We start from the raw sequence: 13,057 nt of genomic DNA on the forward strand, positions 1-13,057 counted from the left end.
GTAAATAAATGGACCTTTAAGAAAATGGGTTAACTTTGGTTGAATCGGTTTTTTTTTCGATACATCCGAATTAAAGTAATTTCAAAAGTTGATTTTTTTTTGCGTAAAAATTCTCTTCTACGTTATCAAAAAGCAGATTAAAAATTACATTTTATATATAATTTAACGAATATATATAGGGATATATAAATATTATTTCTCTCCACCGGATGTGTTGATTTGACCCAATTGTTGAGTCATTTAATTGAGATAACGGAGATATCATGCTTACCATGAGATATATACGTTGTCTTATTTATTTACACATATTTTATACAGGATTTATTGCCGGTAATGCAAATAAAATTGCTATTTTTGCTTGTTGCATGAATATCTACGATTCATTTCCGGCTGTAATTAAACAGCGGCCGGATGCTGGTCGAGGTCGCATCTTCTTTGTTAAAAGCATGTGTTACAACCTTACATACTTCACTTTCTTAATTAAGACATACGCTTGATGCTTTACACACACATGTGAAGTATCATCATACCTTATTACATCTTTTAACAACGTTTCTTAGTTACGTATTCTCTGCACAAATAATATTAATCAAAATAATAATTTTAAACAGTTATAAATTATATGAAGCTTTTAATATATTATGACATTTACACGACTTTTTAAAAATCTATTTATTAAAAGAATATCTACAATAATTTAATAGCAAAATATAATTTAATAATAAATATCTATATATTATTTTAATAAAATAAAAAAAATATTTATTAAAATAATATGTAAATATTTATTATTAAATTATATATTTTACTATTAAATTTGAAAGAAACTAAATTTAGTAGAAATTTAAGTGAATAATGAGGATTTTATTTAATATATTGCAATGCAAACTAAAAACTTGAGATATACGAAAATAATTTACAATTTTTCTTACAAATTTTCTAGTACGCTGCTAACGCTAAGACATTTTTATTAAGGAAAAATTGATTTTATATGCATCAGAGAACCTTCCGTTGTCCGTGTAACTATTCACGTAACGTCGTAAATTTTGGAGTTTTATGACCATATGCACGTGTCTACGTACATATGTGTGTGCAATCCGACATGACATCGGAAAAGGACGAAGTTGTTCGTAGAATACTAAAGGTTGTGAACTTCCGGACCTCATCCGACCTGCGCGTTCATCTGCGAAGTCCCTGTTTTTATCTCTTACGCGATCTCGAGATTACCGGATATTCTTCGTTGGTTGCTTGGCTTAACTTTCATTCGGATTTCACCGATTTTGTGCGAGTTAAATAACTAATGGTATAATTATAACATATTCAATATTTAAAATATCTATTTTTAAAAACTCTTAAGTACGAATTAAATGATTAATAATATTATTATTATTGCTGATAATATATGTTCTCGTTTATAGATAGTTTTTGATTAACTTGATCAAGATTTACAGAAATATGAATATATTTATAACGATAGAAGAAAGTATTATTTTTTTTACAGAAAATAAAATTTAACAACCAATTTTATACATATATTCTCGAAATAATAATAAAGAGTCTTAAATTTTTTTATTACATATTATTGTTTTCTCAAATCAATTTTAATATTCTTTTAAGATTAAGTATATTATATCGACTTTTAATTAAAACGATAATTTTCATATTATTTCTCACATTAATAGGAGTGTAATTTAATGTGCTTGATCTTAAATAAAAATAAAAATTGAATAAACTCGTAATAAAAGACAATTTATATTCTTTTCTCATATATAGAATATAGCGTTTAGTTCTTTTTATATAGAAATTGGTCAATAAAAGTACAATCACTATTGCAGTGTCATAATTAAAGGCAGAATGAGCCGCGAAAGTGTCATCTAAATGGAAATTGGCGAACAATCGATGCGTTAAAACGATCGAAATTGTGTCGCAATGCTCCGAGTTTTATAACATGCAGGCGTGATTCATGCGGGCGTGCGACAGATGTAACGTGGGAATGCGAGAACTCTTCACTCTCGCAAGTGCACTCTCCTCTCGCCACAGAAATTATAATCATCATCATCCGCGATGAAAAAAATTCACGCGATTGCCTCAATAATTTTGTGCCATTTCAAAAATGCATTATATGCGGGTAAAAAATATTTTTCATTGAAATTAAAATCTTATATTCAAATATATAAGATTTGTTGACTGCGAAGCAATTTTTCCGCAATATAGTTTCGAACTTTTTATTTATCATTACTTTGAAAAAATAATACTTTTATATTAAATACATATTAAAATGAATTTTGTTAGTCCGATAATAATTTTTGAGCAATTGGCCGATGATCGTGGCGATATTATTGAATTAATAATTGAGAGCGCATGAAGAACATGTATCCCATCAATGATGCTTTAATGATTGAAGAACGCTTAAATTAAACTCGATAAGAAAATCGCTACACATATTAATCGATATTTACCTTTATTAAACGAGCTCTTGTGTCTTCTCCGTCTATTCCTGTTGCAAGACGTTTGTCTGTCTTCGTTACACGAAGGAGCATCAATTTGGTCGACCGATGTCGGAGCTGCCATTGCGTCCACTTCTAATAAATTCCTACATTCTCCCGTTTGTCGTCCAGGAGTCGTGTTACTACATATGCTTGCTTCTTTTTCGAGAAAAGTGCCGATCGAATGTCTTCTTCGGCAAGCGGTCGAGCCACTCGTAGGAAAAGTGGAGGAAATATTGTAATACCTGAAAAAGAATTTTCCTTACTTTATTTCAAACAATTATATTTGATAATGTAATAAGAAAGAAATATATATGTACGTATATATATTTGCATAATATTTTTTGTTTCTTATACATATCTATATATATATATATATTTTATATATAGTTTAATATTACAATATTGTATAAATATTGTGGTATGTTGCAGTAATCTTGCTATAAAGTTGCAGCAACGGTAAAATGTCCGTTTTCAGTAATATTGTTCTATAACATTGCAGCAATAATGCAATAAAATAAATATGTAATATTACTATTGGATTATTAGAAATGTGTTAAATACATGATCGGACTGAATGTTCTATACCTAATATTTTTTGCGTGAATTTTATTTTCATAATATTTCTGAAATGTTGCTGCAACGTTGTTTAAACTATATTGCAAATTCATGTCTATATAATATTTCTGCTATGCAATGTGCAATATTGCAATGTTGTTGTTGCAATATTGCTGCAAACTTGTGTGTTGTATGGGTATATATATATATATATATAATTTGAAATTTAATTATACGAAACATATATGGTACAATTGATAAAGAATGACGTTTTTCGCATAGATGAAGTAATAATTTTGTATTAACCTGGCATCGTCCAGGAAGATCTCTACGGTATCGTCATCGTCATTGCTATTGTCATCGCTGCCATTATGATTCTTGGAATTGCCCCCTGTTAGACCACAGTAAACCATATCGTTTGACAGAAGTTCGCTAGCGGATTTCAGGACTCTTCTGCCTCGACCAGGACGATATCGATCTCTCTCGGAATGCGAATGCGATCTGCATCGACAAGACAAAAATATTTTCATTATTATTCATCTGGTTCGAATCTTGCAATTTGCGATCGGTACTTTTTGCCAAAGAGTTATACATATAATTCTATACAATATTTAAATAAATCAATAATATTGCATTTATTTATTATATGTATTATATGTATATATTTATTATATATATATTTATTACATTGAAAAAGTTTATTGAATTCAAATAAATATTTATTTCAATACTGCCTCATAAATCATTTATTTGAAACTAATAATATTTATTTGATATGAGAAAATTCTTTTCAAAACAGATAAATATTTGTTTGTGTCAAACAAATGATTTATTAAACAGTATTGAAATAAATATTTATTAATTTAATAATCTTTTTAGTGTATATATTTATTATATTTCAACATCTTATCAAAGAATTCTATCCTCATGAAAGAGTGATATTTACACAGGGTTGGGTAATAACTAGTTAATAAATTAAAAGTTAAAAAAGTTAAACTTATTAACTTTTTTCCCAAGTTAAATTTTTTTTACCTCCGATTACCATTATTATTTTTTTACAAATTATAAACGTATCATTTTTAAATTAAAGTACAATTAATTTTTATGTTCATTTGTCATCAGTTGTAATGATCAAAAAATACATTTCTATATAAAAATCAAAATTTCTTTGTTATCTCTTATTATATATTTTAAAAGAATTAACAAGCAAAATTTTAGTTTATAATAAATAATATTTTTAAAAGTTATTTTTGATTTACCTTCAGTTAATTAATTAAATCTCAACTTGAACTGAGTTATTTTCTTGTTCATACAATTTTTCACTTAATTAAATTAATTTTCGTACAGTCGAAACGTTTATCATTTGTAATATTATTTTATAACGTATAATAAAAAAATTTTTAATTAACACCTTATTAGCTCGTTAAGTTGGCCTTTTAATTTAGCACATATTTTAAATTAATTTTATCATTAACTTACCCAATCCTGTATTTACATACCTATGAGGCAAATAGGGCGAAGGTGGCGCGACATCGGACGGTCTCGGGTCGCCCTTGAGGAACTTTTGGTGGTCCGCGTTCGCACTCACGGACCTGAAGAGATTCCGGAAGCTTCTCCTCTTGCCGGACGGCTGGACCGCGCCATTTCGCGACAGCATCGGGACTCGTTCTTCCGGCGTCGACGTCCCCGAGACGTTGCTGCGGCTCTCGTGGTGCACGCTGGACGTGGATTCGGAGATGCCACTCTGGGAGGAAGCCGCGCCCATCTTGCCGCAGGCTCTCCGTCGAAACAAGGCGGAGAAGCCGCCGCCGTGACCTCTGGGCGACCTCAACGGGGACGTCAACGTCGTCGTCGTCGGCTTCGTCGACGACGGTGCCCCGCCGGACAGCGAGAAGTACGACGGGTTATCTGTGAACATGCGGATCGGACGGATCCGGGTCACACAAGCACTCGATCTCGCACTGATTCGTTATATTCTCTTCTCTGCGCAAAAATTATTTATTTATTTATTTTGAGCTCCGCAATTTTTATTACAAAATTCCGCGAATTCCCATGAAATATCTCCATCATACAAAAAATACGTCATATTATATAACTCGTATAATTAAAAATTGTTGCATACAGCACGTTCAAAGGAACTTCTTTCTTGTTAAATATTTTTTATTAAGAAAACTTTTTTTTAATATTACAATTTTTATATTAGAAATTAGTAATGATTTTTCAAAATTTTTTTTATTTCATATTTTTTAATTAAAAAAAAACTGAAGGGAGGGAATTAATTGATTAATTAGTCCGATGAAATCAATTTTTATTCGCGCTGCATTCAAAAATACAGAGTTATCTGAATGCTACGCGCGCAATTCTTTCAACCCGATTTTGCACAAAAAATGTCCCTCTAATCTGCATTGAAATGTGCCATTTAACGATGTCGCGCTTATCACGTTGCCGGTTATCACGTCCGCGTTTAGCCGCGACTATGCTAATAGAGGGTCTACCTGTGACTGTGGGAGCTGAATTACGTTCATGGGACACCATGAACGAGCCTTCCTACGATTACCATTGGATTCGACCATGGTGGGGGGATACACCGAACCGGACGTTGCATTGTTCCCTCTCCACCTAGAGAGCCTCGGCAGGAATACGTAGTAGCCGCACCGGAAATACATCACCCCGATTTGCAATATTCGCGCTCTTAATCCCCGACAACGGGCATTAATTGGATAAATGTTTATGCAAGTTATATTTGTACGACATTTTTTTATCTATTCTTATTTAGTTGTATTTTATTACGAGTTTCTCTTGATCGCGATTTTTTATTATATATATTTTTAAAAGCGGGTTAATTAAGATCCAAACGCGATGCGAAGTCTTCTTTCTTGTTTAATATTTTTTATTAAGAAAACTTTTTTTTAATATTATAATTATATTAGAAATTAGTAGGTAATAATTTTTCAAAATTTTTTTTATTTTATATTTTTTAATTAAAAAAAAAATTGTTTTTAACAAAATTAGATTTGCATTAAGTTATAACATTTTATTTTTTCTCATTTGGAACTTCTCGATACTCTAGACTCTAGGGTTATCTAATGATGCTGTGTCGGAAAATTCTTTTTTTTTTCGTATAAATTATATTAAATTTTTCTACATTTTAAAGAGAAAAATATCTCGACAAATAATTTGATCTTTAATTTAAATAATTAATAAATTATATAATTAATTGAATCGAAGGAATTTAATTGGATACGAGAAAAATAGAAGAGTATCCCCGAATTTCTTGTGTCATTACGTATACGTATTAACATCGTGAATTGAAATCTGACACTGCGTGAAATTACATTGTGAATTATGGCTTGCGGTTTTGTCCAACAAATGTTGCGGGTAGGCTACTATCGTTCGTCTGCGAAGGAAAATGAGAGATGTGAGAGACGCGTGATTATGCGTAAACGGCGTGACTCGCGTACCGAATGTCGCATCGTTAAAATCTGTATGCAATCTCTACCGATCTTTGCAATTGCTGCATCGGGAAAAAATAAAACTCACCGACTGCCATGATGATATTTTCTATAGGAACGTTCAGCTGGATGCCGCGAATACCTGCAATATAAAATAAATTTATGTTATTGTATGCAAATATTTCAGAGAAACGGAAAAAAAAGAGTAAAATTATTAGATATATATTTTATAAAATTATTTGAGAGAGACAACTCCTCAAAATTAATTTAATTATTTACTTATTTATTTTTTACATTATGAAAATATTTATCAACAGAACAGTTTTTCTACCAAAAGTGTGTTTTGTAGCTACAAATTTCTTCCTAAACAAGCTTTTAAATTGTCTTTCAAGTATAAATCATATTTGTTTATTTATTAATTAATTATTTATTTATTTAATTAATTATTTATTTTATTAATTATTCATTAGTTAATTATTAGATATATATTTCATAAAATTATTTGAGAGGGACAACTCCTCAACATTAATTTAATTATTTATTTATTTATTTTTTCCATTATGAAAATATCTATCAACAGACCAGTTTCTCTACCAAAAGTGTGTTTTGTGTCTATAAATTTTGTCCTGAACAAACTTTTGAATTGTCTTTCAAGTATAAATCATAGTTGTTTATTAATTAATTAATTATTTATTTATTTAATTAATTATTTATTTCATTAATTATTCATTAGTTAATTATTAGATATATATTTCATAAAATTATTTGAAAGAGACAACTCCTCAAAATTAATTTAATTATTTACTTATTTATTTTTTCCATTATGAAAATACCTATCAACAGACCAGTTTCTCTAACAAAAGTGTGTTTTGTGTCTATAAATTGGCCTTGAACAAACTTTTGAATTGTCTTCCAAGTATAAATCATATTTGTTTATTAATTAATTAATTATTTATTTATTTAATTAATTATTTATTTTATTAATTATTCATTAGTTAATTATTAGATATATATTTCATAAAATTATTTGAGAGAGACAACTCCTCAAAATTAATTTAATTATTTATTTATTTATTTTTTCCATTATGAAAATATCTATCAACAGACCAGTTTCTCTACCAAAAGTGTGTTTTGTGTCTATAAATTTTGTCTTGAACAAACTTTTGAATTGTCTTCCAAGTATAAATCATATTTGTTTATTTATTAATTAATGATTTATTTATTTAATTAATTATTTATTTTATTAATTATTTATTAGTTAATTATTAGATATATATTTCATAAAATTATTTGAGAGAGATAACTCCTCAACATTAATTTAATTATTTATTTATTTATTTTTTCCATTATGAAAATATCTATCAACAGACCAGTTTCTCTACCAAAAGTGTTTTGTGTCTAATAAATTTTGTCCTGAACAAACTTTTGAATTGTCTTCCAAGTATAAATCATATTTGTTTATTAATTAATTAATTAATTATTTATTTAATTAATTATTTATTTCATTAATTATTTATTAGTTAATTATTAGATATATATTTCATAAAATTATTTGAGAGAGACAACTCCTCAACATTAATTTAATTATTTACTTATTTATTTTTTACATTATGAAAATATCTATCAACAGATCAGTTTCTTTATCAAAAGTGTGTTTTGTGTCTAATAAATTTTGTCCTGTGAACAAACTTTTGAATTGTCTTCCGAGTATAAATCATGTTTATTTCCCGCGTTATTTTTGACTCGCCCTCAGGCAGGACGTGGCGAAAACTATAGAAATTTGGAACGTCCGAGAGATCGTTATCACGGTCGGGACTCTTTCCCTTTCGATTGAGAAAATCATAGGCGGGAAAATCTACGACTGTCTGTCGGCGCTTTCATTCATCGCTGAAAATACGCGCGAATATTATATATTTAGCACGGTGAGAGAGGCGCGCATCGTCTCTCACGACCCGTTTACACTTACACGCAGAAGAGGGTGGAGAAATGGGGGTCGAGAGCGAACTCATTCACATGTTATGCACGCGACATTATCAAGTTGTTCTCTGCATCACGTTGTCCTCCGTGTCTCATCCGCTGCTGTTATGGACAACGATACCTATCACGGTGCTTTGTACGAGGAAATCTCTCTTTTAACCAACAGATTCTTTTCTATAAAGCCAACCTCGTAAATAAACATCCTTGTATCTCGTATTTCAATTTATTTTTTATATAATCATTTGGAAAAATTATCAAACAGATAAATTTTCTGTAAAATCGTTCTGAATGGAGGCAGCCATATATTTTGATCAAACACGCTTATTTTTTTTTTAATCCCTTTATTATGAAATTTGTACTAAATAAAATTTTCATACCTTCAACGTGCGCACAAAAAAAGATTGATGCTAATATGTATAATTATAGTTAACGTTTAATGTTTTTGAAAAATTTAATTAACTTGAAATTTATAATTTAGTTTTTTTTATTATCGACAAATCGTGACAGAGCTATTTTTGCACGAAAAATTGCAATAATTTTTCTTGAATTATATTAAACTTATATGATCGTTATTGGCCTCAATTCACTGATTGTAATTGATGAAATTAAGCGGGAATCTGTGCGTTTCCTCGAATTTAGTTCAACGAATACACGCGACTCCGCGACAATTTTCTGCCCTCATAGTTGCTGCAACGATGGCAGTCTCTATTTTCGTACAACTGGGAGAGGCAGAACGTGCCTGGTAGAGGCAGAGATAAATAGAGAGGTAGAAAGAAAGAGAGAGAGAGAGAGAGAGAGGGAAAAAGGGTGATTGTACCCATGAAAAGTCAAGCGTTTTCATATACTCTTTCACCCAAATAGGGAGCGAAAGAAATAAAAATAGTTCTTTTAAAAAATGCGACTATTTTAAAAATTTTTATGAAGCACATATATTATTAAGAATTTATAAAAAAGGTGAAGCTATAAGAATCATCAATTTAAGATATATTTATCATGTTTTACAATTTATTTCTTTCAACAGAGAGAGAGAGATAACTAATGCATATGTTGGTGCACGTTAAAGGTTGTTGTATGCATACAAATTTACACTATTATAAGTAATTAAAATTAAAATAATAAGATAATAAATATTACGACTTATTATCACCCATATTATATAATAATAATAACAACTTGTAGTATTAATTCTCTTACTGTTGTAATTACTTATGCTATTGTAAATTTGAATACAATAGCTTTTTTAATGTGTCCTGATGCGCAGTAGTTTATCCAATCAAATTTGTTATAAGTGACTGTGCATATAAATGAATTATGTACATATTTTATAAACAAGAGATTTTTCACGTGCGACGTGACGTATTTTATTTTACTTTTATTATTTCCTACAAGTTGGTTCGCACGAACGCCGCGAATAATTCTGCAGAAACTCGCAACTACTTGACTCGTGAAAAATAAAATTCTGAAAAAATGCTAAAAATATACATGATATTTTGCAAAAGCTCGTATTGTATCGCGTATCCATATAGCTGCGTGTAAACGCGCGGGTTTCTCGAACAAATCACGCGCATTCGCGGCTATTAATAGAGGCCCGTTCCTTCCGTCGCGGAGGACTGCATTGCGTTGCATCGCGCCCTGCAACTGCACCTGCACCGAGGTAGTACGGGCCCGATAAAAAGGAGCCTGTATCCGGTGGTGCACGTGCCCCTGTAAAAGCGCGCACATGTGCGGCACACGCTATATCTAGAATGTAGCGCCTTGTTCGAGACCACATAAAGACGCGCTTTAGTTTCAAGTATAATTGAGAAGTTCTTTCCTTTCTGTGTGGAAAAGAACGGACGCTCGGCGCCTTCGCTTGATTGTTTTTTTTTTAATTGCGCTTTTGACTCACATGGAGTTTCTCTTATTATTCTGGAAATTTTTTCACATTTTTCGATGGTTCTTTTAAAGATAAGATAAGTTAATTTAATAGTGCCAGAGGGTTATTTATAAGGAAAAGATTTTTATAAATTTAAGACTTAATTTTTATATATTTGCAGGTATGTATTGTGCATTATTAATTTTTATATTCAGTGATTTAAAATTTATATTGTTTCCTTTTTCTTATTTTTACTTTATATTGTATTTTTCAAGGTTTATAAAGAAACTAAATATAAACTGATATAAAATATAATCGTGTCTAATTTACATATTGGAGTCAATGTTAAATAAAAAAATGAGAATATTTTTTATGTAGAAACTGTATATAGATTGGTTTATTAAAAATAATTATATGTAGATTATTTTGTTATCGATAGAATATTCATTCAAGTTATTCTTTTTCCATACAAGTTTAAATATATTAATGCATAAAGTAAACATTGATGTATGTAATAATAATATTTAAAAAAAAATGTAAAAATAAGAACTAAATTTACATAGGTCCTAGAAAATACAAATATGCAAATATAAATGTTTTAACTAATTTGTTTAGTACGTGATCTGCAAACTCACCTTCAGTGCTTTGCTGTTAATATTGCTTGCATTAGTGTTGAGTTTTTTTTTCTATAATTTGTTTGAAATCTTTTAAATTAAGATCTCGAAAGAGAAGAAGTTTGCAACAAACCACATTTTTCATTCATTATTTCAACACTGAAATAAATGAGTACTTTTTCATTGCTTCTAAAAAAATTGCCAATTCTCATTTTTACTTCTTCTTTTTTCTCTTCTCTTGAATTGTACGTAAAATATTAATATTAATATTCGTCTCTATCTCTATCTTATAATCTTCAATCACTAAGCATTTTCATACTTAAAAATTCAGGATTTCAATATCCAATGATTACATGAAAAATTTCAATGTAAAGAGATTATATATTTGATTCAGTCTCAATTGTCGATGAGCAATATTCGAGAATGTGATTCATTCATCGAGACGATCGATGATTGCTTCAAGATTTCTTCAAGTACATTTTCTGCATAACATACGATTGGTGTAAGAAAACAACTGAAACAATTTTCCCAATCATTAGATATATTCACACAATTTGCTTGGCATTTAATTAATATAATCGGTTGCGATCCATGACACCGATCATTTCCGATTCCGTAGCACTTGATCAGGAAACAAACATTAAACCTGCAGTTCTCTCTTCTTTTTCACGCTTCGTACACTCCAAAGTCATCTCTGTTGCACCCATCTCCATAGAAAAGCTCACTAGGGGAAGAAAGTCTTTTTCGTAGCCTCCAAGTGAACGTTTAACGTTGAGATTTCGCAAACTTCGTCAGGGTCATGCTCGGTCAGGGATCATGCACGGGTACGGCGCAACACTTCATGAAGAACTGACAGGCCAGACCTGGAGGGAGCCCCACACATCGGCTGCACTACCATATGATCGCTCTTCTATGCTCTCCTTCTCTTCTTCGCTGCCACCACCCACGCATCTGGCAATCGTACGAAGAAACGCCCATGTATGCTTCGTAGCGAAATGTTATTTCGGGATAGACAAGGACGGGAAAGTGTTGGGACGCCGAAGGACGACCCGCGTACGATAAAGAAACTCACGTGGCTTCTTCTTGACCCTCGCACCATTTTTTCTTTCTCTCGTTTAATAGGAAGATTCGTCCTATTCGTTATCGTTTGACAGCTAGAATGTCCCGGGACACGTGGCGAGAATATTGTTGGAAATTAATCTTGTGTATTTTTTTCAGTAAATTGGATCGACAAATATGATTTTCATTTAACTTGTGTTATTGGATATGCGGAATGAAAAATCCTTTACTAGAATGAAAATATTTATAATAACAAATCTGGGTTACTATATATGTGTATATTAAAAGAAACCAAGAAAGTTACATAATTACAGTTTTCTTATTGTTTAAGTTAGATCGACCCAGTGTAAAAGACTGATAAAAAACTAATTATTTAGCTTTTTCATTTTTTTATATACATATATAGTAACCTAGATTTGTTGAATTCTAATAAAAGATTTTTCATTCTGTATAGCCAATAAATATTATAGTTAAATAAAAATAATATTTATCGACAAAACACAGTCAGTATCCCCTTTCAGGCGTGACTCTTTTTTTCGCAACATACTTTTTTTTCTATATCCTTTTTGTAATTTAAATTTTTTTATAACTGTGTTCATAAAGCAGCCTTAAAACTAATATTATCTGGAAATTATCTAGATGATTCGCCATATAACTTTGTTTTTGAGATAAAATTAAAACAAAATCATTTTTATCTTATATCTAAGATGAATTTACATATTTTTGGGCGAATTTGTTCAAATTAATAAAAATCGGGGAGTTTAAATATTGGTACGGTTCTTTACAGATATTTAAAATATATATATATATATATATATATATATATATATAGTGCGAGTATTTAGCAATCTCTGTTGAGGTAGTGCCGCGCGTGCATGCTGCGTGTCTGTCACGCATATGCGTGCGGAAACGAAGCGGAGCATGTGTTTCCTGTGAGCGTATCTTCTCGAGCGGTGAAAAGGGTTCGACCCTTTCGACACGTGTCTCGTAAAGCTCTTCGAGCGGTACTATACCGTGACGGTCAGTAGTGATTGCTTCTTGATTTGGTCGCAAAAC

At 30.4% G+C, this 13,057-nt stretch overlaps 1 protein-coding gene across 2 annotated transcripts in view; it reads right to left on the minus strand.

Moving 5' to 3' along the window:
* stumps (DBB domain-containing protein stumps) overlaps positions 1-11,831 on the minus strand; it is a 28,745-nt gene extending 16,914 nt beyond the window's left edge. Inside the window, exons 1-6 of one of the 2 annotated variants that reach the window (XM_029317789.2) lie at positions 11,589-11,831; positions 10,964-11,456; positions 6,585-6,638; positions 4,544-4,952; positions 3,351-3,545; positions 2,460-2,731 (exon numbers count right to left, since the gene is read on the minus strand). In XM_029317789.2, coding sequence (XP_029173622.2) covers positions 2,460-2,731; positions 3,351-3,545; positions 4,544-4,952; positions 6,585-6,594 — 886 coding nt within the window. In that variant the 5' untranslated portion in view covers positions 6,595-6,638; positions 10,964-11,456; positions 11,589-11,831. Of the gene's footprint in view, positions 1-2,459; positions 2,732-3,350; positions 3,546-4,543; positions 4,953-6,584; positions 6,639-10,963 lie in introns of both variants that reach the window. The other variant, XM_029317790.2, reaches the window with a different exon arrangement.
* Positions 11,832-13,057: the final 1,226 nt, after the last annotated feature.

Source organism: Nylanderia fulva, unplaced genomic scaffold (assembly GCF_048542155.1).
Source record: "Nylanderia fulva isolate GAGA-0341 unplaced genomic scaffold, ASM4854215v1 Scaffold16, whole genome shotgun sequence".
NCBI classification, from domain to species: Eukaryota; Metazoa; Arthropoda; class Insecta; order Hymenoptera; family Formicidae; genus Nylanderia; species Nylanderia fulva.